The sequence below is a fragment of the Equus asinus genome, chromosome 22 (genome assembly GCF_041296235.1).
Source record: "Equus asinus isolate D_3611 breed Donkey chromosome 22, EquAss-T2T_v2, whole genome shotgun sequence".
NCBI classification, from domain to species: Eukaryota; Metazoa; Chordata; class Mammalia; order Perissodactyla; family Equidae; genus Equus; species Equus asinus.
Window position 1 is genome coordinate 11,712,375 of NC_091811.1, and position 26,224 is coordinate 11,738,598.

The following is a 26,224-nucleotide window of genomic DNA, read 5'->3' on the forward strand; positions in this document are numbered from 1 at the left end:
CCAGGAAAGACTAGGTCTGAGGAACTGTTTCATATTAAAGGAGACTAAAAAGACAATACAACAGGAGACCTTGGATTGGATCCTGGGCCAGAAAAAAAAATTGCCACAAGGGATATTAGTGGGACAGATGGCAAAATTTGAATACGGACTTAACTTTCCTGAATTTGATCCGCCTACGCCCTTGTTCTTATGAAACACATGCTGAACTATTCAGAGTCACGAATAATAGATACATGGAAAGATAAAGCAAATAGAGCACAATGTTAACAATTGGTGAATCTAGGTGAAGGGAGTTCATTGTACTATTCTTACCACTTATTATATTTGAAACTTCTTCAAAATAAAAAGCTAGTGGTAAAAATGTGTGTATCTTTTGACCCATAGTTCTACTATTAAGAGTCTATCCTAAAAATAAAGCAGTTTTCAAAAGTTTTTGCCTTTATAGTTGGGGAAAAAAAATTGGGGCTTGAAGCAAACAAGTCAGGGGGACTTGCTGCCCTAATTTTCCAAATAATTCCCTCTAAGTAGGCCTGAAGATGATGTTGAAAAATGCAAAGGCTCATTCAGAAGAATTCTAAATAAATTACGTAGATACTCCACCCTACAGGAGGTGGAGCAAACTCATTCCTCAAGTGTGGGCTGCACGAGGTACTTCTACAGTATGGAAAGGGGGGGAAAGTAGCTTTACAGTGGGGAAACCTGACAAACTGCTTCAGCCAGGTGATCACGGTCAACACCAATAGTCAGAAATCAGGTTGACAGCATATGTTGTGATGAGAATGGCCCTTTACCTCTGTGTCAAAAACCTATCACGACCGACCAATCACGTGAGAAGTTCCAGCAGAGGCGCAGCCTGCAATATACCTAACCATTACTGCTCAAAACTGTCAAGGTCATTCAAAACAAGGAAAGGTTAAGAAACCGCCTCAGCCAAGAGGAAACTTAGGAGATGTAACAACTAAAAGAAATGTAGTATCCTGGATGGGATCCTGGAATAGAGAAAGGATATTAGGTTAAAACTAAGGAAATCTGAATAAATTATGGGCTTTGGTTAGTGCATCAATATCGGTTAATTAATTGTAACAAATGTACCACACAAATGTATTAATAATAGAGGAAACTATCTGCTTAATTTTCCTGTAAAACTGTTCTAAAAATAAAATATTAACATTGCTGAATTTGCTTCCTTTAAGGCCAGGAAAGTAAAATAATAAATTTGGTTTTAGCATAAATAAAATATTTGAACTTTTTCTAAAAAAAAGCAACGGCTGTAAGGCTGGGGAAATCCACACAGCTCCACTAATTTCAGACACCGGAAACCCTCATCTCCTCCCTTCCCTTGGAGCGAAGACCGCTACCAAAGTCAAAAGCCCGAGACTTAAAGGACTGGGCGGGGCCGTCCGCGCACGCGTGCAGCCGGGGAGGGGGCGGGACTTCCTGGGGCCGCGCTCTTCCCACTGGCTGAGAAGGCTCACGGGGTCTCACTGCGCGGTCACCTGGCAGGAACCGGAAGCCGGGGCTATAAAGCAAGGAAGCGGAAGCCTGCGCCGGCTTTTCCTTTCACCTTCCCTTCGTTGCCTCCTTTTTTCTAACGCTTCTTTCAAGCCTAAGCTCGAGCGAATTACCTTCCGGCCTAGCATCGCTTTCGCCATGGCCCTCAGCGATGCTGACGTGCAGAAGCAGGTGACCGGCTGGGGCTGGGGCTGGCGGAGCGGCGACGCCGCTCCTGGGGGAAGGCTGCAGCCCGGCTCAGGGAGGGCGCGGGTCTTGGGCGGCCCAGTTCCCGAGGGGAGGTCCCTTGCCCCAGGTCCCTGCCTCTGAGTGGTCCGTTTGCGGGAAGGGATTTGCTCCCGGGGACTTGCGCGTAGCTCCGGTTCCCTTGGCTCGGGGCTGGCGCGCCGCCGCCGTGAACGCGCTGGCTCCTTGGCTCCCGCCGCGGCGGTGCCTGTCTTCCCGGGGTGCGAACTGTGCTTGCTAGAGCAGAGACCGGAAGCAAGGGTCGGAATGCACACTGGAGGCGGGAATTGGAAACCTCCTCTCCACTGGATTTTTAACCCTGAAGGAATGGTTCGCAGTACGAGAAAGGAAAGAGTGCTGAGGGGCGAGAGCTGCTTCCAGTGTTGTGAGATCACACACTTTTATGAACTAATCTTCGTCTTGGAGGAGTCTTCTCTGTCATAATGAATTGTAATGGTCTCCCACTAGTCCACGTTAATATTTGTCAAATGCAGAGCTCTTTTTCTTACAGCTTTGAGCCCCGCGCCTAACAGTGTTTGGCACAAAGTAGATGAGTCAAAGTTTATGGAAAAAATTGTGAAAGTCGTGAACCTACATCAATTTTTCAAGTGCTGGGAAACCTTAGTTGTTAAAATGTGTCATACCTTCAGGTTTGTAGGCATTAGGGATGTTACACTGCAAAAATCTCTCGGAAGAATATAGTGGTGTTGATAGGGCTGTAACTAACATGAGAAAAAAGCAATTTCAGTTTCTCCTGTCAATAGATATGCCGAAACCAGGGTCATTGCATTTAGTAGTCATATTGCCAGTAGGTTTTTCAGAGAAGGAAACTTAAGGCTGCAATTTAATCTCCGCATAGTTTAGGGAACTAAGTCGACTTCTTTTTAAAACACTAGGAAAGTTCTCTGACTAAAGCTCACTCGTTGGCTTCTGAATCGTCTTAGGTGAGCGGTAAGAGGTTTTTTCCCTTGGATATTTCCATTTCCTTAAATGTCTTTGCATTTTATTCTTAAACTAATATGCACGAGGTAGAGTGGAATTTCTTCTTCATTTCGTTGGTTCTTGTGCTAATCACAGAGGGAGAATAGGGTAACGAAAAAGTATCTGTGGAGAAGTTTGAGAACTCTTACCATGTTCTTACAGAACAGTGGGGTTTTTTCAACATTTATCACTGCTGCTTCTGATTTTTACTGTAGGAAAAACTTGATGGAGTGGAAGAGTACAGTGCCCTCCACATACTCTAGTAAACACAATTGTAGTACTGATTCTCTTCTTCTTCTTGTTGCTTCATCTTCCTCTCTTGTTACAGGAAAAATAGAAAGGTAAAGCAGTGTATTTCCTTGGAATCTAGACCAAAAACCATTTTTTCTCCCTGTAAAATTGGAAGAATGAAGAAATCTTCATCTCTTGCCTGTACCCCTCCACACCGCATGTAAGCTCCATGAGAGCAGCGCGTTCCTTCTGTGTATTCTCAGCAGTGAATAGGCCAAGTGCCAGGCACTTGGTAGGTGCTTAATAAATCCTAGATTCCCTGACTTCCTCCCCATTGTATTAAAACATTTGTACATATTTGCTTTTTTGTCTTGGGAGTATGGTCATTTCATCAGATTTTCAGAAGAATCTGACTTCAAAAAATTACTAGGTTAGCAGGAAGAAGAAAAGTATTTTTTAAAGGGCAGGTTTTTCTGCCTTCGGGGTAGAGTTAAATGTCCTTACGGGGTTGACTGTTTCTCTTGTTGGAACTCTTAAAGGCAGGATCATGCTGACTGTAAACAGGCTTCTCTGACCTGAGTTAAAATTAGTGGTTTTGCTCTAGGCTGTGCTGATCTAGTCAAATCTGGTAGCAGAGGGTCCAGCAGAGTGATCAAGGCAGACAGTGCAGGTTTGAATCGGGGTTTGCCTGGAGAGGCCAGATGTGCTTTGTAGCATTTGTAAACACCTGCTTTGTTTACTGTGTTTAGTTAGTTAGGCTACTTTTAAAATTCCGGGCTGAGTTCAGTGAGACTTCAAACTGAACTTGTGGAGACACGGTTCCTCTCCACGAACACATATACACTGTTGGGGGCCCGTCCTTTTAGTAAGGTCACAGTAATTTTCTGTCCATGTAGCTCTGGATTAGGTACCCCAAATACTTCAAGGCTTGAGATTTTATAAGTATTGTATTACTTATAAAATAGGTTCTGGTATCATAATTACTTTGGCTCCCAAGAATTTTGATAAAAAACAAATCTTCCCTTCTAAGCCCGTGCTGTACGTTTTCTTTAAGACTTTGATGCCGCAAGGTTGTATTCTTAACTCACGTTTAATTTTAACATAAAATTCACCACCTTAACCATTTTTAAGTGTACAGTTCAGTAGTGTTAAGTATGTTCACATTCTTGTGAAACAAATCTTAACTCTCTTATGCATATCTTAGATTGATTGTATCTTCGTGTAACATGCAGAAGCTGGGAATTGTTTCTAGATTGTTAAACTCTGAAAAGTTCTTGGGATACCTCAGAAGGCTAGAAACTCCCAACAGAGTTTCATTTATTCACAAATGTCTGTTGAGCACCTAATATGGTAGCATTTCCATGTCCTGGGATTATAGTGGTCTAAAAGACAGACAAGATCCCAATACTCATAGAGCTTACCTTTAAGTGGGAGAATGAATAAACAAAATGAATTAGTAACCTAGGGTCCTGATTTTTCTAATCAGCTTTTTTTTTTTAAACTTCATCATCCCTTTCAGGGAGAGCCCCTATGAAATGACATGCCAGTGAGTTTGATTAGCTGTGTTGCTTGTGTATTCACTGGGGTCTATTTTACATCTGCCCCTAGAGACAGTACTTCATTTATGAGTATAAGTTGGATCAGTTACCCCAAGCCCCATTCAGAAGACTTCGTTGGGCTTTATTCTACAATTGTAGCCAGAGATCTTTAACAAGTTCCTAGCCTTATAGTTCAGTTGAGGACAGGGACAAGCAAGCAAGCAATCGTGAATGTGCGTTTAGGTAGAGGAAGTACAGAGTGCCCTAGGTGCATATAGGTGAGAGGTTCAGGAAAGATTTTTCAAAGGAGGTGACAGTTAAGCAAGCTGAGGCCCAAAAAGTAAGCTAGGTGAAGAGGGGGAGACAGAGTGTTCCAAGTGGAAGAAACAGCAGCATTTTTGAAATCTTGGAAGTGAGAAAGAGAACGGCAAACTCAAGGACTGAAAAATAAGTTTAGTATAACAGGAATGAAGAGTCTGTAGAATGGTGAGTGGTGAAGGTTATGTTTCATGTGACGCTGGAAAGGTAAGCAGTGACCAGATCATGTACCTTGTAAAATCTTGGCACTTTATTGTAAGAGGCAGGAATGCAATACGTGACGAGTTAGGCATTTTTAAAGGATCTTTCTGCTTGCCCTGGAGAGCTGATTAGAGAGGAAACAAGACTGAGGGCAGGGAGGCAAATTTGGAAGCTGTTGCAGTAATTCCACTGAGAGGAGACGATAGCAAGGGCTAGGGTAGAGGCTATAAAGATGGAGAGATGTGGACAAATTAAAGAACTATTAGAAGAGAGAATTGCTAGGACTTGGTGATTGGATGTGAGGACTGAGGTACAAGGAAGAGTCACAGTTGGATATTGGTGCAAATTCTCAAGATGAAAGTGGGAGGTGTGGAGGAGAGTGATTCACAGTTTATTATCGAATGTATTGAATTTAGGTTACTTTGAGTAGAATATCCAGAAAAGAGCTGTCTAGGAGGCAGAGGAAGAAGAGTATGGCCCCAAAGAAGACTAAGAAGGAGAACAAAGAAGTCATGGAATCAAAGGGAAGTGCTTGTTCCAGAAGGGAGGGTTGGTCAGCATATCAAGAGATGCTGAAAGATCAAGTAAGATAACGCTGAGATTTAAGGGCAAGGAAATTGTTGTCATTTTATGAGAGTAATTTCAGTGGAGTGGAAGAGGGGGTAGAAGTCAGATTGAACGGTGTTGAGAGTAAGAGGTAAGAAAGTTGAGAAAGTAAATATAGATGGCTCTTTGGTACATTTTATTAGAGATAGAGAAGAGGAAGAGAGAGTGCTGGCTGAAGGGGGTAGGAAGTAGAGGAGAATATATATTAGTCCTCCCTCCCCTAAGGACACCGAGTTCCTTGAGAGTAGGATAATGTCCTGTTTACCTGTAATACAGAATATTGCATCTCGTCCATTTGCTAGAGCAAATTCCAGATTCCACGTTACCTGAAGACAGAAGCTCTCTCACTTATCCTTGTATGCAGTGCCTAGCATATAATATACCTTCAGTAAATGGTTGATTATTGAATGAATCAGAAAAGATAGATGTATTTTCTTCTCTTGTTATATTAAAAAATAAAGTTTTCGTTTTCCTTATAGATTAAGCATATGATGGCTTTCATTGAACAAGAAGCCAATGAGAAAGCAGAAGAAATAGATGCTAAGGTGAGATTCCATTTTCTAGCTTTAAGAAGTTATTGAGGGGGCTGGCTCCGTGGCCGAGTGGTTAAGTTCGCGCTCTCCACCGCGGCGGCCCAGGGTTCGGATCCTGGGCGCAGACATGGCACCGCTTGTCAGGCCACATTGAGGCGGCGTCCCACATCCCACAACTAGAAGGACCTGCAACTAAGATATACAACTATGTACCGGGGGGGGGTGGGGGTTTGGGAAATAAAGCAGGAAAAAAAAGAAAGAAGAAGAAGCTGTTGAGGGGCCGGCCCCGTGGCTGAGTGGTTAAGTTCATGCACTCCGCTTTAGCGGCCCAGGGTTTCGCTGGTTCAGATCCTGGGCACGGACATGGCACCACTCGTCAGGCCACGCTGAGGTGGTGTCCCACATGCCACAACTAGAAGGACCCACAACTAAAATAGACAGCTATGTACTGGGGGGATTTGGGGAGAAAAAGAAGGGGAAAAAAAACATGATGATGATTGGCAACTGTTGTTAGCTCAGGTGCCAATCTTTTTTAAAAAAAAAAGTTATCGAAGTTTCATATTGTTTTGCTTTGCTAAACAATAATTAGGAAAATTGTTTAACAATGCATTGCATGGGACTAAGAAGAATATCTCTTATCTTTAAGATTAAAAATAAGTTTTCCTTTTTAAACGTTCTAATTGCCAATAAGTGTCCTAAAATTTTATGGTGGGGAGTAGAAAAGTAATGGATTAGTATTTTCATGGAATCCAAAGTTCAGACATTTAGCATTTGCGTCTAATTGTGATAGTTGGTTAGGGGAGGGTGTAGTATTCTTTTTATTGTTATTTTGATTTTTTATTACTTTGTGCTTGTTGTAAAAAAATAAAGTTTGGAAACATATAAGGTATAAAATGAGAGCCCCGGTCCATCACAAAGGTGACACTCCATCAGCTTTTAGGAATTTTACAGATATTTCCAGTTGTACATTGTTTATACACAATATATCAAATTGTTCTTTTCCCTGAGTACAATCATAATAGGCATTTTAAAAACCTGCTTTTAAACTATAACCAGAATATATTGTCTAATATTTTATTGTCCTTTTAATTTAATCTACTGTTACATTGTTACTTATCATACAACCTTGAAATTATGTGTGCCTGGTATTCTAGGACTAAAACTCTCTGAAACTTTAAACTATTTGACTAATTCATCCTTTGAGGAAAAAGACTGTTTTGCCTACCATTGATCTATGACAGTCGATAGGGATGGTTTACTGTTTTGATGGTCATAGAAGCACTGCAGTTTTATGTGACTAGTTCCCTTATTTCTCTCTGGCACAGATACAGAAATTCTACTTCAGTGTAAATGCTTTTCTATTTCAGATAGCCTTATCTCTTATAACACCATCATCTGTGCTTATTTCCCATGATAGGTATAGAAATAAGCTATTAGGCATTAATTTTAGAATATGAAAGCTCAAGTAATGGTGCCAAGCATTAAACATCTGAATCAACAACTTTCACTCATTTTCCAAAATCATATCATTTTCCAAAATCATAATTTCTTGAATTATGCTTGAAAATCATAGACATCTGATACGCTGCTAAGATAATCTTTTTAAAAAGTAATGCTCAGTAATTTGCACTAATAAAACTAATAACTTACATTTATATAATTTACAATTTTAAAAAGACTGTTAGATTTATCTTAGCTATTTGACCTATGTAGAAAGAATACTGTTTTTATTTTTTTTTTTTTTGTGAGGGAGGACACTAAGACTGAAGTTACTTGACTAAATTTTTTTAGGCAGTGATCAGACCTTCTAAACTCCAAATTCCGTGTTCATTAGCTGTCTAGTAAGCAAATGGATTAAATTTAGAATACATAATAATTTATTTTCTTATACAGAATCTTCTATCTGGTTATATCCTTTGTAACTTTGTTGCTGGGTACTGTTTTCCTTGATCAAATTTTAGTCTTCTGGTTCATCGTTTATGATGAAAGTCACCAGACTTTCCTTTTGAATAACTTACAAGTAATCTTTGAAGATAAGTCATAATAAATTTCCTGTTTTAGATATGGAATAAAGTGATTATAAGCAAGTACCCCTGGTTACCAGCTGCTTAGAATAAAACTGTTGGTCAGAATCTGGTAGAATGAATTACTGATAATGAGTTCCCTGGTAGGCAGAAGAAGAGTTCAACATTGAGAAAGGTCGTCTCGTGCAAACCCAAAGACTGAAGATTATGGAATACTATGAAAAGAAGGAAAAGCAGATTGAGCAGCAGAAGAAAATGTAAGTAGATGCTGGTCACAGTACTGAGCTAAGGAAGCTTAGAAAAGTCAGTGGGGGGACCAGCCCGGTGGTGTAGTGGTTAAGTTGGTACACTCCTCTTCAGCGGCCTGGGATTCACAGATTCAGATCCGGGGCGTGGACCTATATACCGCTCTTCAAGCCATGCTGTGCTGGCATCCCACGTACAAAATAGAGGAAGATTTCTAAAGATGTTAGCTCAAGGACAATCTTCCTCAAGCAAAAAGAGGAAGATTGGCAACAGATGGTAGCTCAGGGCCAATCTTCCTCACCCAAAAAAAAAAAGTCAATAGGGACAAAGAGGACAGAGCAGTTCCTTTGGAGTCAGGCAGAGAAGGGGTCATGTCTTCACTGGACAACTTACTGCTTATCTGACTTCGGGCAAGTTGCTTAACTTTTCTTTCCTTATTTGTGAAAATAGAAGCCTCACAGCATTATTGAAAGATTAAATTGGAATAACTGACATAAAAGTGCTTGCCACTTGGTAAGCACTCAATAAATATTTCCTTGTCCTTGAAAATAAGTTGGTAGCAACCATTAAATATATTTCAGTGGGATTCTCTTTGGGGTATGTGCAAAGAGAAATATTTATATATACGTGGGGAGCTGTATATCTCTTTCTTTGCAGTTTTTGTTTTTATGATACACTGATACTATTTTCCCCTGCTCTCTGCAGTCAGATGTCCAATTTGATGAATCAAGCAAGGCTGAAAGTCCTCAGAGCGAGAGATGACCTTATTACAGTGAGTAATTAGCCTTATTAGTTATAAAATTACAAAATCTTTATTAATTTGCCTATTGTAGAGAATTCACCAGTTAACATTAGCTAATTAAGGAATTGATGAACAATTTTGGAAGGAAAACATTTCATCAGCAAATCATTATACTAGGTTTTGTAAAAATAAAACAATGAGTAAGTTACATGCTCTGTCTTCAAGGAACTTCTTATCTAAAAGAGCATATAGCTTCTGGATTGTACGGCCCATGATGGTAGACTGTATGGGTTCTGAGGGTGATAGGGACTAATAAGACTGAAGAGGTAGGATAGAGTTATATGTATGTAAATATATAGGGGCCATGAGTGCAAGGCTAAAAGGCTTCACCTCTTTTCAATAGAAAGCCATTGAAGTTTTTATTTTATGGAGAATATCATAAATAGGGTTCATAGTGTGAGTTTGTAGGCTAAATTTAACAAGGAAGAGGTTAGATACAAGAAAACCATTTGTGAAGTATTGTCGTCCAAGGAAGAGGGCAGAAACTTAACAGAAACATACCACTTGGTTGAGAAAGCCTAGAGGTATTTGAATGATATTCAGGAACCAAACAAGGATGCCTACTGTTTCCACTGTTACCCATTGTTATTGCAGAGGCTCCAGCTTCCTGATAAAATGAAGAAATAAGAAACAGTGATGACTTTTTGCAGATATGATTGTCTACGGAGAAAGTGCAACATCTGAAAAACAATAAGAACTAGTAACTAGTTCAGAAAGGTGACTGACTAGCAAGAGAATCTACAGAAATGAATCGTTTATCTGTATGCCAACAATAACCAATTAGCAAGTAAAATTAAAAGTAGATCCCTTTATAATAGCTACCAAAATTATTAAATTATTAGGAATGTTAGTAAATAAGACCTATATGAAATAGCTACAAAACTAAAAATATAAAACTTGAATAAATGGAAGACATAACCATTTCTTGGATGATTAAAGAAACACAAACTAATATTGTAAGATGCCAATTCTTACATAGTGGCAGTGAGAACTAATAGGGGAGTCACCGTTGACACATTTTACAGGAAGACGTTCCAGACATTAACTCCTCCTCCTCTTCCAAGTCCAACACTAAATACTGAATTTCAGGCCTGGCTAACTGGGAGAGTGGTCGTTCCGTTAACAGAAGTGGGAAGTTAGGAGGACAAGCTCTTTGAAGGAAAATAACCAGCTCACTTTTGGACATACTTTGTGGGGCCAAGAAACCTCTAGATGGAAATGTCTGTCAGGATATTAAGTGTGAGGAACTGATATTCAGGACACATAGAGACGACCTAACATAATTCCCATAATACTTCAAATTTGAGTGCTTTTCAAGTCTAAGAATGTGGGAAAGTTTCTTGCTAATCTACCTTGCCACACGGTATTAGTTCATCCTCTGTAAAACACAGAAGGAGGACTAGAGAGCTTCTTGTGAAAGTCTTAACTCCAAAATGTTCGTAGCTCAGGACAACTGTTATCAGGTGTCTTCAGTAAAATGTTGACTTTCGGTAATCAGTAGTGAATTTCCTGCTGGGGGGTTCAGCTTCCTTTAGCACCCTGAACTGATGGACCTAATTTATAAGCTGCTCTTAGAATAATAGTGTGTGCCTAGGGAAGGTAGTTTGTCGTGGAAGAACTTGGACTTAAGAGTCCATCAACTTTGAATTTAAATTGCCGCTCTGCTGTATTAGTTTGAATAAATTCTTATTTCTACCCCTCAGTTTCCTCTTTGGTATATTAATTATGATACTTGGTTCAGGCGTTGCTGTGAGGATTGAATCAGAGGACACGTTTAAATCTCCTAACTTAACACTTGGCACGTGGTGTTTATTGAAGAAATGTTAGTTCCCTCTCTCCACCAGTAGTAACCCTCCAGTAGTAACCCTTCTCATAATAGGCCTGGGTGGATAAGATGTTCTCTCAGCTCATTGGTGCCAATGCTCAGAAAGCCCCTTGACCATAAGTTGCTGCTTTGGTATTTCTGCCTGGAATCAAAAATGACAACTGTGTCACCTGCTGTGTAGATGCTGTTATTGGTACCATTCAATAGTTAGGGGCAGATAACTGAATAAATAATATGAATAACTCATATTGAGTACTAGGGGCTATAACACATGTATGTTAAATGTTGCAGTCTTGACCAGTTAGAGGTTTTTCTTAGAGTTTCTATCTGGTTTATCTTTTTATGCTGCCTTTTTGAAGGTTAATGATATTAAAAGTAGAAAGAATCCTGAGAAAGATCATCTACGATATTCGAGAAATAGTTTTGATTATACATTCTCTGATGGCACACTTATCTTAGATGGCATACTTAGGTTATGTAAACAACCCAGTGGTTTATTTGATTTGACCTCACTTCCAATTAAAATTATTTTTTCATTGACTTGCTTTTTTCATCTACTTATTTATATTTTATTAGTGATTTTTCCTAACTTTTTAAAAATTTAATTTGAATTTTTTTGTTGAATATGTTCTTGTAAGCTGCTTTAAATCCTAACTGTATAAAGAATTAGTGGTTTGGGGCCCAGCCCCGTGGCGGTTAGGTTTGCGCCCTTTGCTTCAGTGGCCCAGGGTTTCCCTGGTTTGGATCCTGGGCGCGGACATGGCACCTCTCATCAAGCCATGCTAAGGTGGCATCTCACATGCCACAACTAGAAGGACCCATGTCTAAAAATAAATAGAACTGTGTACCGGGGTCTTTGAGGAGAAAAAGGAAAACTAAAATCTTAAAAAAAAAAAAAAAAAAAGAATTAGTGGTTTGGCTTTTAGAAGGGAATTTTTGGTGTCATGGATAAGAAAACTTGACTCCTAAAATTCAGGTCAGTCATTTATTTATCGAATATTTGAATGTTTACTAAGTGGCACGCACAATTCTAAGTACTAGGGACACGATCAAATCAAGTCTTCACCCTTGTGGAACTTAACATCCTAGGAGGTTGAGTACGAGTTGTGTTTTGAAAAAATATAACAGAAATCTGGGTGGGTTTTTTTCTTTTCTGCTTTTCTATCTTTTTCTCTTTTTCGGTACCAGTGCTTCTCAGCTTTTTTCCCTCTATCTAGAATATTAATACTATTATTTTACACGTTAGTAACATCTCTCATACATAGTGATTTTGAAATTGAGGGGTGGGTATAGAGAGTAGTATGGAATAAACATGTTTTGCTTTTATAATTGGAAAAGATTCAACTTTGGATAGTTTTTCAAAATGCAGTTAACTGTCATTTTCTGCAAGAGATGGGCTAGAGGAAGGGGACTGCTGTTCATAACTTTGACACAAAGCAGCCATTCTGGGTCGCACCGCACATCTTCCCCAAATCCAGTAGACCCCAGGGTAGCCAGAGTTTGTCTGCTTACCTCTAAAATTATCACAAACGAAATTCTCTGTGTTTTCTATACTAATTTGATCTCTTAGTTTTCACTTTTCTATTTTCATTTCATTTTATGTTAGAAATAAAATATTTTACAATAGCAAGTCCATTTGAGGCATGTGTGTGCTTTTGTGTGTGTGTAACCTGTGTGCTCTGTCATTTCAGTCTGCTCTCACCCCTCCTACCTCTTGCTTAGTGTGGTTTGCTGAACTAAATTACTTGATGGCAGGAAGTTAGACTGCAAAATGCTACGGAGACAAGTGTGTTTAGAACAACTGAAATTATTTAAATGTTTGTTTTCACAAAATTCTGGTTATAAATTAGGAAAATAACAGCTCAAGCTGTAGACTCCTCTGCTCTTCCTCCTGAGCTGCTTGGAAGCCTTAGACACTATGTTAGATTACCATTTTGTTCTTCAAGTTTTCTGTTCCCTTGGCTTCTCCTTATTCTCCAACATGACTACTTTTTCCCCGTGTTTCCTTAGCAGTCTCTTATTTTCCTGCTTAGTAAATTTAGTTTTTCTTGGTTTTTTTACTTGGCCCAGTAATTCTGCATGCATAACCTTAGCGATCTCCCCCATGTCCACAACTCCCTGGGACCTATGTGCTGTCCATATCTGAGTCCCAACCACTGTCTCAAGCCCCACTCATACTGTTCACTTGGATCCGTAAAGCAAATCAGACTCCGAGATTTATCATCACCCTTCCCTCCTCTTCCACCGCCTATCCGGTTGCCTAACCCAGTAACCCTTAAGTCTTTCCAGCACAAAGAGAAAAATCTGTGAGGGATCTGTTGGTGAGGAGGGGTGAGATTCCTTTCAAATGTCTTACGTAGTATGTGCTTTGAATCTTTGCGCCCATCAACGTCCTGGATTTCAGACACCTAAACGACTTCTTCCCAGTCTGTTAGGGTTAATTAGTAACATTCCTAGGGCTTTAGTTGTTCTGATGGACATCAAAAATGAGAGGTTGAATTTTGATCAGCTTGTAATAATTTCACTATGTTCATGTATAAATTTTAATTCTAAAAATGTTCTATCAAGGCACGATGTGCCACCCACTTTCTTTTTAGCCTCCAGGCGTTAATTTTCTCACCTTTTTTTTTAATACATATTTTTCCTTTGAACTTTAAAGAAGACATTCTTCACATTGCTGTTGTCATCACTTCTTTCAGATCTGGCCTGACTCAGAGTTATAATCCTGTCTTCAGTCTCCAGATTGTTGTGAGGTGGTGAATTACTGTGTAAATCTTTCTTGCTCTGATCATTTAGTCTGGTTTGTGCAGAACATATTGGAGAATGACTGTCATTGTGGGGGAGATTTTGAGGCTTCACTTTCTCTTGAGCCTTCAGGGACTAGAAAAATCTGGAAGCTAATCACACTCAAGAGGTTATGGCTTCCCAGTTTGTTTAGTAGCTTCCTATAATAGCAGTTATCACAGGAGTCCCCTTTGAGCTGAATGCTCAGAACCAAAGCCGGCTAAGGAGGGAATAGAAATGGAAATAGAGCCAACCTACCGTAACCACTAAGATGATCCCACCAATGGGAAACAGAAAGTGACTATTATCTAATAATTACATATTCAGAAGAAGAAAAACGGACTTTTTGGACATTGTTGTTAACGTCAAAAGTGCTTGGTTTTGCTTCATAGGTAAATTTAGCAAAACTTGCCTGCTGAGTTGTTTCAGCTTTCAGACTATATAATATTTTGCTGTTACTTGGGCCCGTCTCCTCCTCCTCCTCTTCTTTTTTTTTTTTGGTGAGGAAGATCGGCCCTGAGCTAACATCTGTCACCAATCTTCCTCCTTTTGCTTGAGGAAGATTGTCCCTGAGATAACATCTGTGCCAGTCTTCTTCTACCCTGTGTGTGGGATGCCACCACAGCATGGCTCGACACGTGGTGTGCATGTCCACGCCCAGGATCTGGGATCTGAACCCTCGAACCCTAGGCTGCCAGAGTGGAGCCCGCAAACCCAACTACTATGCCACAGGGCTGGCCCCGGGCCCTTCTCTTAAATAGGGCCTTGTTAGAAAAAGACTTCTACTTTGGGTCATAACAGAGAAGCAGTAAAAGAACATTATTTTTATCTTCTTTTGATTCGTTAACAAATCTTGCAGAATCCCCTGGAAATTTTAATCGCTTCATCAGTTTTGTGCAGAATGTAATATAAACATGAATTTTAGGGAAAAAAATTTAGTATTTTAAAGTATATTTAAAATATATTTAAAATAATTATAATACTCCTACCTTTTCTCCATTTAACAAGTGGTGTAGTCTACTTCGTTTTACTTAAAATATGAGTGAAAGGTATGGTTCATTGACCAGTGAATGGGGTCAAGTCATGTTTGATTTAGGGATGGAGTATATATTATAATGTAGACTGAAATATAAGAATAAGTAAACAGTGTGTTAAAAGTTTCTAAAGTGGATAGAAACTGCATTCATCACTTGATGTCTGGAGTCCTTGCATTTGGAGCTTAAAAAGGTCAACCAGTTTATTTTTATAATTGAAGAGGGTTCTAAGGACAAAATAAGAGAATTTGGGCAATCTTTTGCAAGGATATCTCTGCAAATAACTCACTGTAGGTGTGGTTGGTCTTTGTTTCCAGATAAATGAAAAGCCAACTTGGAAATACATCATTATACATATATTTTTTTCTTAGTTTGGATGTTCTAGAGACATTGTGATGTGTAGTATAAGGATTTTGTGCAGATGTTGAATTCAGTGAAGATAATCTTAAGGTATATAACAATATGTGAATTAGAATTTTTTTAAACTAATCATTTTGTTTGCTTTTGAAAAAATATAAATTTTAAGTAGTTTCCATTACAATCTTGAATGACCTGGATCCTCAGAACACCTTCGTGAAATTCTTGCAGGTGTCCAGCCGCAGATTAAAAATCTTCTACAGTAGTGCATGCTCACATTAAATTTTTTTTTTAATTTGTTAGTGCATTAGAAACAGTCTTCCTGTGAAAGTGTGTGTGTTTGGACATTTAGTTGTCTGCTGTCAAATTTGACTCTGAAGACTATTTTGTTGCAAAGTGTAAGTCTGTAGAGGAGGTGGGGGTCACTGTTCTTCGGATAGACCTGTGATGAAATACCAGGCCTTGCTGTTGAAGTCTTTGAATCTGTTTTACTTTTTATTTAAAAAAAAATTTTTAATTGGCTCTTAAAGTGATTATTCCTGCTTTTTTTTTAATCTTGGTATATGTGCACTTAGCAGGTGTCAGACGACTTAATAGGTGTCAAAAGAGATGTTTGCTTGCAATTAGATGTGAGTTTCAGACAGCGCCCTCGCCTGGGCACTGCTCACTGCAGGTGTCTGCGGCCGTGCTTCAGAGGGACGGGGGCCAGGGCTGGCTCTCAGCTGTATTAAAGGAGGTTTCCACATACAGGGCCACCTTCTCCTCTCTGCCCTTTCTCCCCAAATGCTGATTGTCCTCTAGATGAGCATCTGTCTCTTCCTTGTCCTTAAAATACTAAAAAACGTAACTTACCAAAGATCATATTTATTAAGTAAAATAGACTGTAGAAGGCTTGCTATGACTAAATGTGCCTGACAGTGTTAGGGGCCAGCAGTTGAATTCAGACGCATTACCTCTTCCTTTTAAAAGACCTGAGTCCTCTTTTAGCCAGTAAGCCAATAAATGCTTCTTACTCTTGCCTAGTTTCCAAGATGTTCTTCTCAACCATATGAGATTTGTTTCCTGATAATCCTTTTTAATTTTTAGTATAGAAGTCAATGTTTATTATAGGCAAATTAGAAAATACAAGCTAGCATAAAGAAAATTGAAATCATTGATAATGCAGCCTCCCAGAGGTAAACATTGTTGACACTTTGATCTATATCCAGATATTATCTGTCTTTTTCTAATAAAAAATGGAATCATCTTGCATAACTGTCTCGATGGCTTGCTTTTCAAATCTGCGTCATGAGGCCTTTCCATGTTAGTCGGTTATGCAGGTTTCTGAATTAACTGATAATCTGGGCTGTCTTGCTTGCGTGTGAACTCCTGGGAGCCATGGTGGTGCTTCGTGCTTCCTTGTATCAGTGTACAATGTACATAGCATCTGGTTTATCATATTTCTCAGAGGACGTGAGAAATGTGTGGAAACAACAGTGAAATGTGAAGCACTGGGACCAGGACCAGCCTACAAAGGGTTCTGAGCTGGCTACCAGATGAGTAGATAACTTTTGTCTTTTCCACTCTCTATAGGACCTACTAAATGAAGCAAAACAGAGACTCAGCAAAGTGGTAAAAGATACAGCCAGGTACCAAGTGCTGCTGGATGGACTGGTACTCCAGGTAAGCTTATAGGCCAGATTTACCAGAGATAGCCGCAATTTTTACAGAAGGGACGAGATATATTAGAGACCAGCTCTGTTTTTCCTTTTTTCTCATCTTAGCTTTTTTTCCTTTTGCTCTTTTCCTTGTCTAATAGAGAAATGCATGGGAGGGTAGTAATGTCTGTCTGATTGGATCTGACTTCCAGGCTTCCCCCTCTTTTGCATAGTCTTATTAGTTCCTTTGTAACTCAGTGGTCAGATCTGCTTACAACTTCAGCTTTAAACTTCCCTCATTTGATTTCACCACTAAAATACTTGCTTTAGATATTGGAGTTCAGACCAAAGGCTGTATGCATTTTAATTATTTTCTGCTCAGCTTTGAATCCTTGTTTTACTTATGTTAATTACAATAATAGTTATCCTCAACCTAGGGGAGGTAAGATAAGACTCCCATGTGAATTTTATTCCTACCACCAGAGCATTGGGTATATTTATCTGGTCTGTGTAATCAAGATCTTCTTTCCCGTTCTCATACTATGTACATTGTCTTTTGGGGAACTTACAAGAGGACATTTTTTCCAAACTAGAATGAATTATAAAAACATTTTATTTTGCTGTTGCTTTCTTTTATAGTTTGCATTTCCTGCTAACTGCATATGATTGTGTCTTATAGGGTTTGTACCAGTTGTTGGAGCCCCGAATGATTGTTCGTTGCAAAAAACAGGATTTCCCTCTGGTAAAGGTAAAGAGCTTAAAGAAGAGACCTTTTTTTTTCTTTTGTTGAGGAGGATTAGCCCTGAGCTAACTGCTGCCAATCCTCCTCTTGCTGAGGAAGACTGGCCCTGAGCTAACATCCGTGCCCATCTTCCTCTACTTTATACGTGGGATGCCTACCACAGTATGGCTTGCCAAGCGGTGCCATGTCCACACCCAGGATCCAAACTGGTGAACCCCGGGCCACCAAAGCAGAACGTGTGAACTTAACTGCTGCACCACTGGGCCTGCCCGTTTTTTCTTTTTTTAACATCAAAATGTTAGGGATGAAGTGCATGCTCTAATAGATGACAGCTCGACCACAGGAATCAGAGGAGTCTTAACGCATTGTAGATATTAACTTAAGTGTGCCTAAGACTCTGATTTCTTCTCTTAAAGAGGTCAGGTTTTGCCATCTCACCTAGTACCCTCCTCCTTTTCTGGAGACTTTGTGATACCATAATCTTCTGAAAATTCAGCAATAAAAGCAGGATCTATTGCATTAGAGCAAAGAGAGGCAATACCATCTTAAAGGGGTGAAATTTTCCCAGATTAGCAAGGCTTGGCTGTAACCTCGTATATTCCTATACCTAGAGATCGAATGTGGGTACCAGAAAAAAGGCTGATCAGCCGTGGAAACGTAGCTGCAGCCCCAGAGGCAAATACTGAGGTTCTCCTCCATGTCCTGTCTGAGGGAGAAGGTGCCCTGGCCTGGGGGGCATCTGCTGGCCACATGGGAGGAACATACACTTGTAGCAGTAGAGATGTTCTGGGCTGAAGGAGCCTTGAATCCTAGAATGAACTGTCCTGGCTCTGATTGTGCCATCAGCTTACTCTGTAGATTCACACTCTTCCACGTGACTTGCTTTCAGACAAGGATGTGGGTGCGTGGTCCTTTAGCAGTATTTCCTGCTATAAATTAATACATTTACAACATATAATATATTCGCATTCTTATTATAATTTGTCTCCCCAAGTAACATGTCTCCTAGGAAAGAAAACATGCCAGCCAGACAACACAGTGGTCGATTCCCCTTGGTCTCCACTATAAATTAATAAATTGTGATTCTAGTGTATAAGCCATGCCAGTAACCCGGATCTGTGTTTGTGCTGACAGCCTTATTTATGAACTGGTAAAACAGAGCTAGATGTAAGAGGGGAGTTCATCAAGGTGAAAATCATTCTATGGAGGCAGGTCTGAGTGACCAACTAGCCTTTTCTAGGTGATACCATGATATTGCTAGGTACCAGCCAAGTTTTTTCTTGAAATTAACACAGTGTCAGCATCCACTGTGAGAGAGTAGCTCTCCAAGGTGGTGCTATATTAGGTATGAAGAGCAGGAAAGAGTTGAATGTATACATAGATCTGTTAGCTAGTACTCTTGTCGGAGAAAAATATTAAAGTTCCTTCGAGAAAATGTTATTTACATGTCGACTAGAGTGCACAATATTGTTCAAAGACGGGACTTTCCACTAATTATGTTTTACCGTGCTAATTGCAGTAAAGCATTAAAAACCCACTTCCATCTATTCTTTTTTTCCACAGTGAGTTCATGTCTTTTTTAAATTGTGGTAAAATGCACATAACATAAAAGTTACCGTTTTAAGTGTACAGTTGCATTAAGTACATTCACGTTACCTTGCAACCATCACCACCATCCAGCTCCAGAAATTTTCTTCTTCCCAAACTGAAATTTTGCACCCATTAAACACTAACTGCCCGTTCCCCCCATCCCTCTCCCCTGGAAACCACCATTCTACTTTCCATCTCTCTGAATTTAACTACTCTAGGAACCTCATGTAAGTGGAATCCTACAATATTTGTCCTTTTGTGACTGGCTTATTTTACTTAGCATAATGTCTTCAAGGTTCATTCATGTCGTAGCATGTGTCAGAATCTCCTTCCTTTTTAAGGCTGAAATTGTATGTATATCCTACATTTTTGTTCATCTGCTCATCTGTTAATAGACACTTAAGTTGTTTCTCCTTTTGGCTCTGATGAATAATGCTGCTGTGAACACGGAGGTACAAGTATATGTTCGAGTCTCTGCTTTCATTTCTTTTGGATGTAGACCCACAGGTAGGTTGCTGGATCATACGGTGATTCTCGGGTTAATTTTTAGAGGAACTGTCATACCATTTTCCACCACAGCTACACCATTTTACATTCCCACCAGCAATGCAGCTATTCTTTTACTTGAAAAATAAATAGGAATATTCTTGCTTATATTTTGTGGATTTTTTTGGATACCTGTTCCAGAGTTTATGCTGAAACTTCTTATGTTTTCTGTTTTTCCAGGCTGCAGTGCAAAAAGCAATCCCTATGTACAAAATCGCCACCAAAAGAGATGTCGATGTCCAAATTGATCAGGAGGCCTACCTGCCTGAAGAAATGTAAGGAGTATTCCTGCTTTTAACATCTAAGCTTCTCTCACTGTGAGAATGGCCTTTATACTGGGCTTTTTAAAGTGTTCTCCAAGGCACTCTTCGCCACAGAGGTGTGACTATGCTCCACTTGCAATCATTGCTGTGTTTCTGTCCACACTGTTGTTGTTTTCTCTTGTTAGCCAGTAGACATCTGGTAACGGTCTAGTTCCCTGTGGTCGCTCAGTTCAAACTACAAAGATGCAGCACTAAGTCTGCGCCCAGAACTCAAAGCTGGGTCCACTTCTGTATTACATGCTGAGGAAGATAATCGCTACTTCTGAGAAGTTATCAAAAACAAGAAAAAGAATTGCAAATACCAGTGGTATTTCTGCTGACTGTGAGGAAATGACAGAACACTTTTTCAGCATCCCTGATAAACTTGGTGCATTTGGGATAGGCTATGGAAAGTCCTTACAAGGGTACAGCCAGGGTCATTTTCCCATTGCACCTGTCTGTCTGATGCTGCACTGGCACACCATTGGCTCACACTGCAGAGTCATTGGGACACATGAACTTACTTGAACGAGCACCAGATTCAGGACTGTAAGAACGAGCTTTGAGTCGTGATTTGACCTTTTGCTAGCTGTGGGACCTGGGGACTTAATTCTATCATTTGTAAAATGGAATCAATGCTTTCTGCTTTTTTGTTTCATAAAGTGAGGAGAAAAGATGAGATAGTACGCAGTAGTCTCCCTTATCCTCGAGGGATATGTTCCAAGAGCCCCGTGGATGCCTGAAACCTCGGAGAGTACTGAACCCTATGTATGCTATGTTTTTTCCTATACATGCATACCTGTGATAAAGTTTAGTTTATAAATTAGGCACAATAGGAGGTTAACAACAACAATAATAAAATAGGACAATTATAACAATATACCATAGATCTCAGCAATCTCAGCATATGATTTTTTTCTTTCCTTATTAAGTTGAGAACTTTCACCTTTTCCCATAAAGGAAGCACTTTACAGCTTCCCTTTGGCATATCCGACTTGCGAGCATCACTGCTCTTGCGCTTTGGGGCCATTATCAAGTAAAATAAGGGTTACATGAACACAAGCACTGCGATTCCACCGCAGTTGATCTGATAACCCAGATGGCTACTAAGTGACAAATGGGTAGGTTAGTGTATGCAGCGTGGATTCCATGGCCAAAGAGATGACTCCTGTCCCAGGTGGGACACAGCTGGACAGCACAAGGTTTCATCATGCTACTCAGAATGGCGTGCAGTTTAAAACTTATAAATTGTTTGTTTCTGGAATTTTCCATTTAATGTTTTCGTACTGTGGTTGAATGCAGATAACTGAAACTATGGATAAGGGAGGACTACTGTATATGAAACTGCTTTATAAAATAAGACAGTCTATACGCTAGTGAAAAAAGCTTGAGCATTATTGTCAGGTTGAGGTTTGATTCTCCACTCTGCCTCTTACTAGGTAGTCTTGGACTAGTTATCTAATCTCACTGAGGCTTGATTTTGTCGTCTCTTAATTGGGATAATAACACCTACGTCACAGAATTCTTGGAAGCTTACATATTGTCATTCTGTCCAGCCTTGTTATGCTTGTTCCCTTGTTTGTGAAATGGTGAGGATACCAAGACTCTCTGAGGTTTACGGGGCAGGTGGAAGTCGTGGGAAGCCCTGGGCTTTATATCCGGCGAGTGCCTGGCACATAGGAGACGCTCTCGCTTAGTGGTAGTCTTCCTTCCCTGCCTTACTCCCCCAACAGAGACAAAGAATTATATCACCGAAGTGGGGTCAGGATTTCAGGAAAGAACCACTCATGCCCTAATGAAGGATATAGTCTGTTTATAGAAACCAAGGATAGATGAAACAAAGAAATAGGGGGGAGTTAGGAGGGAGTATGAAAATAACTGAAGTCGGAGTCCATTACAGTTTCCCAAAGAAAATTCGCAAAACCTCCCCCAGTCTTTGCCTCATCGCCTGCTTGTTTCAAGAAATATTTTATAGAATTCTAATGTAGCAAGACAATGTCATTCCCTTAGGCTCTTTGTAATAGAATTTGATCTGTTTACCTCAAACCTGTAAATGCTGAGAAACTTTGAGGAAAGAATTGTCAGCAGGGAAGTACAGCCAGAGGCAGGACTCTCTGAGGGCGAGCTTGGCACAGGTTTGGTGTGGTACCTTTTACCTGATACATAACATCGCCTTATCAGTAACCCGTGGTAGTTAGCAGGATCTGGCCTCTAAGGAACATTCAGATGAGGACTCTATCTGTTGATTTGCAAACTAGGACTGAATCCTCCCCTTTTTCACTTGGTTGGGGAGGGCTGGCTGTAGAATTAAATTAGGTGCAATAACATAAAATCAAATTAGCACAGAGCAGTCACTTGGTAAATGGCAGTTATAACTATGCATACCTTAAATCCTCAGAAGCTTTTTGAATTAATTTCAAACTCATTGTTGATGTTTATTGGCCGCTTAGACACTCCACACACCAAAACGGCTTTTCTTCAAGGGAATAAAGTAAATGCACTGTGTGTGTCTGTCTGCCTCAAATCTATAGGAGTTGTTACTTGCTGTGTTCTTTGTAGAGCTGGAGGAGTTGAGATCTATAATGGGGATCGTAAGATAAAGGTGTGCAATACCCTGGAGAGCCGGCTGGACCTCATAGCCCAGCAGGTGAGTGTGCTCCTCGGGAGCTGCCGTGTCGCCTTGAGGTGGCACAGAGAACACACATTCATTCACTGGTATTTGGGATTCATCGGTCTCTTTCCACCTTTTTTGACAGTTTCTTAAAAGGCATGGGGCTTAGGCATTTAGTGGCATTTACTGAGGCAATACCATTTACATGAGGGAGGATTTGGGGTCAGAACAAGGGTTTAGTTGATCTAGGATTCTAATGTGTACTACATGTAGAGATGCTGACCAGAGTTCTTTCTCCAACAGGAATGATGGGAACTAAAGTAAATCCTTGGGTAAGGGAATTACCATAGAGGTGCTGGCTCTTGAGATGTTTCCAGGTTTGCACCAATAAATGCTGGGAGCCAAAGCAGGGAAAGTGGCTTGTTGCGGCAGGCTGGGCATCTTCCAGTGGTGGTGGTCTGTTGCCGTGGCTGCTTATTTGTCTTACAGTGAAAGCCCTTGGGCCTTAAGTATCGTCTGGTAACTCAGACCCTAGAGCTGCGTTGCCCAAGAGAGTAGCCACTAGCCAAATGTGGGTATTCAGTTTAATTAAAAATAAGTAAAATTAGAAATTCAGCTCCTCAGTTGCACTGCTGCTTTGAAATGCACAGTAACCACGTGTGGCTGGTGGCTACTCTGTTGGAGAGCACAGCCTTAGAAGACTGAGGTTAAATCCTTAGAGTTTGCAGTTGCTGTGGCGAGTGCTTCAGCACGACCTTGCATTCTAAGGGTTCTGCTTGGCACAGAGTGGGCACTCAGGAAATACTGGTTGAGAGAAAGAACGTGGGTGATCCAGAACATGAGGAGGTCATGATGTTGGTGGACTCATCTCTTCTCCCTGCATCACAGTGTAGCAGAAGCTATAGGCACTGATGATGACTTTAGTTTTTCTTCTTTGTCCCCTTTAAGCAGCCAGTCTTAACCCCAAGTTTGTGATGGGTTGTTTCTCACCAAGGATTCTGTTGCAGTGCTTTAGATAAGTAAGGAAAGATTGGATGCCCTTAGCTTTGTAATTTCCTTCCCAGCCATGTAGGTGTTAATGACTTGCCGCCTGTGGTTGAGCTGTGCGGTTGTTTCCATGTTCTCCAGTTGACTGCTTATTTATTTACGAACTTATTTCTTCACAGATGATGCCAGAAGTGCGGGGAGCCTTGTTTGGTGCAAATGCCAACAGGAAGTTTTTGGACTAAGCCTTGGGAGCTGGAGCTCATCCACTGCTCCACTGCTGTGATGTGCAAGTTTCTGATATTGGAAGAAACAAGATGATCTCTGTAGCTTCCACTTTGCTGTTCTAATATACTCTATTTATCAGTGAATGCCCTTCTGTAGCTAATGCTCTTGGCCTCGTTGTTACCAGTGGGAGAAAGTTACGCTTGTATGATCAGGAAACCTACCTCTAGCTTATCTAAAAGTAACACAGCTTCTGGCTGGTTCTGCAGCCTGAGGGTGAGGGATCAGATAGTGGCTGCGTGAACGTCTTCTGCTCCTCTCTGGTCCTAGTTATCTAGTCTGGAGGGTGATGTGTCTGCTGTTTTCTGTGCCGCTAAGTCTCTGCTCTTTAGGCTTCAAATGCATGTGGGGCGTGCATTCCTTCCAGCAGTAGTAGCTTCACTGTTAGCTGTTTGGGCCTAGAAATGTTCCTTATGTGTAAATGTGATTTAAAATCAAAGTGACGAGTATGCTTTATTTATTAAAACAAAAGGTTTACGTGGATTTCAGTGTAATTTATTATGCAAGGCACTACAAGTTTGTGGTTTGAGAGGGTAAATGTCTTACTGACGTATCTAGAAAAGAAGCATTTCCCAAACCCCTGTGGCATTTGCTGGTTGACAGCTGTCAGTACTTGAAGCCATTAACCCTTTCTGTGTCCTCTGGTGCTTCCTGCTCGTTTTTACCAGACTCTCACCCAGAAGGAATGTTCCTTCCAGCCCCTTATGAACCTCCACTCATGCAAGTGTTCAGTATTACCTGTCCTCTAGAGGGTTTGACAGCTTTACTGAGGAAGTAGTTTTATTAGCTTTGGCAGAGACAGAAAAGAAACTAAGGTTTTTTAAGGGGAGAGGGGGTAGGGATTACTGTGTGTTAGGCCTAAACCTTTTCCCAAAGATCCTCCTCTTCCCACTCCTCATTCTTTTTTCCTCAGATGTCTGGTAAGAGCGGCCCGAGGTCTGACAGCTAGTGCGTGGCAGAAACTCCAGCTCTGTCTCTAGAGCCTATAGTCCATGCAGTCCTCTTGGTAGAGAATGAGGCCAGTAAGGCTGACCGTTTTTTCATTAACGTAAGTTTTAGATTAGGTGAGGACTAATGAATACCAGCTCCTGGAACACCTATTTTTTTCTTAGGACTTAACTCCACTTGTGTAATGTCATTTCTCTATTGCAGCCTATGGGGAAGGAATTGAGGCGCATGAGGACTCTGTCACTGCAGACTCAGTTCCTCAAGATGGTGCAGTTAGGAAGTGATAGAACCAAGACTTAAAACCAAATCCCACTTAAAAATAAAGTAAAGTATTCCTCTTGCTCTTCCCCACTCATGAGGAGCAGTTTGAAGAGTAAGTGACAGAGGCCTGCACCAGTGCTCATTGAACTGTCCAGTTACATGCATGTCACTTAACAACGGGGATGCGTTCTGAGCAATGTGTCATTAGGCGATTTCATTGTGTAAACATCACAGCGTGTACTTAACACAAACCTTGATGGGATAGCCTACTACACACCTAGGCTGTGTGGTAATAGTCTTATGGGACCACCGTCGTATATGTTGTCTGTCATTGACCAAAACGTCGTTATGTGGCGCATGACTGTAGTTTGGTTCTGAAACGGACACAGAAAGGTAGATGACAGACACTATTCATTGCAGCCTGTCTGCTTCTCCCACTACTTACAAGACGAGATTTTAACTAGTTGACTTTATTTCAAACTGTTCCATGGACATTGGTCTGCAAGAGCTTGTGCTTCAGAAGGAGGATTTGGGACAGGATGGCTGCCCTGACTTTCCCTGGGCTGCTCAGTTGTTGTTGAAAAGGAGGTGGTTAGGGGCTTCTGCAGCTCCCTGGAAGCTGTGGCCTCAAAGAAAATGAATGCAGGTATCACGAAGGGAGAGCAAGGCTCTACCCAGCTTGCTTATTAGAATAAGGCGGTTTCTTCTGAGACTGAGGTAGTTCTGCAGGTTAGAGGACAAAATGCAACACAGGGGCCATCTTGCTCTTCCCCCTCTAGTCTAGAAAGAATGAGCTGGAGAGATGGCAGCAAGTAAGGGGACTTGAGCTCCAGCTCTGTCTATTCAGAACACTTTAAGATACTCTCCCCGATACCAATGAAGTAGACACCATGGGCAATCCCAAAGAGAGGAGCTATGACAAGGGCCCGGCAGCCTGCCCCTTTCGTGAAGGCAGAGGGTCCCTCCTGAATCCAGAGTTTCCTGGGGAGAAAGAAGAGCCCAGTGAGCTGATGAGCAGGAGTACAATGCAGCTGGGTGGCTTCCTCCCCTCCAGCATGTGTACGCCTTTCCTTTGAGAGCAGCGGCACTTTCCACAATAGT

General features: G+C 40.8%; 2 protein-coding genes across 2 annotated transcripts in view; one reads left to right on the top strand and one right to left on the bottom strand.

Annotated features, from left to right (window-relative positions):
* The first annotated feature begins 1,488 nt into the window (after positions 1-1,488).
* ATP6V1E1 (ATPase H+ transporting V1 subunit E1) lies at positions 1,489-24,397 on the top strand. Its single transcript, XM_014854176.3, has 9 exons — positions 1,489-1,683; positions 6,092-6,157; positions 8,317-8,426; positions 9,121-9,187; positions 16,790-16,879; positions 17,534-17,602; positions 19,913-20,007; positions 22,594-22,681; positions 23,812-24,397. Exons 1-9 carry the CDS (start codon positions 1,651-1,653, stop codon positions 23,872-23,874), a joined length of 681 nt encoding a protein of 226 aa, XP_014709662.1. The 5' UTR covers positions 1,489-1,650; the 3' UTR covers positions 23,875-24,397.
* Positions 23,957-26,224, bottom strand: part of CECR2 (CECR2 histone acetyl-lysine reader) — a 185,301-nt gene continuing 183,033 nt past the window's right edge. Inside the window, exon 21 of the mRNA XM_070495004.1 lies at positions 23,957-26,104. The gene's annotated coding sequence lies outside the window, so the exon portion shown is untranslated. The remainder of the gene's footprint in view (positions 26,105-26,224) is intronic.

What these genes read in the sequence shown, in the direction of transcription:
- ATP6V1E1 (XM_014854176.3), top strand. Translation starts at nt 1,651, where the DNA reads ATGGCCCTCAGCGATGCTGACGTGCAGAAGCAG. An exon ending in CGAGAGATGACCTTATTACA is followed by an intron (nt 9,188 to 16,789) that starts GTGAGTAATTAG and finishes CACTCTCTATAG; the next exon opens with GACCTACTAAATGAAGCAAA. An exon ending in GCCTACCTGCCTGAAGAAAT is followed by an intron (nt 20,008 to 22,593) that starts GTAAGGAGTATT and finishes TGTTCTTTGTAG; the next exon opens with AGCTGGAGGAGTTGAGATCT.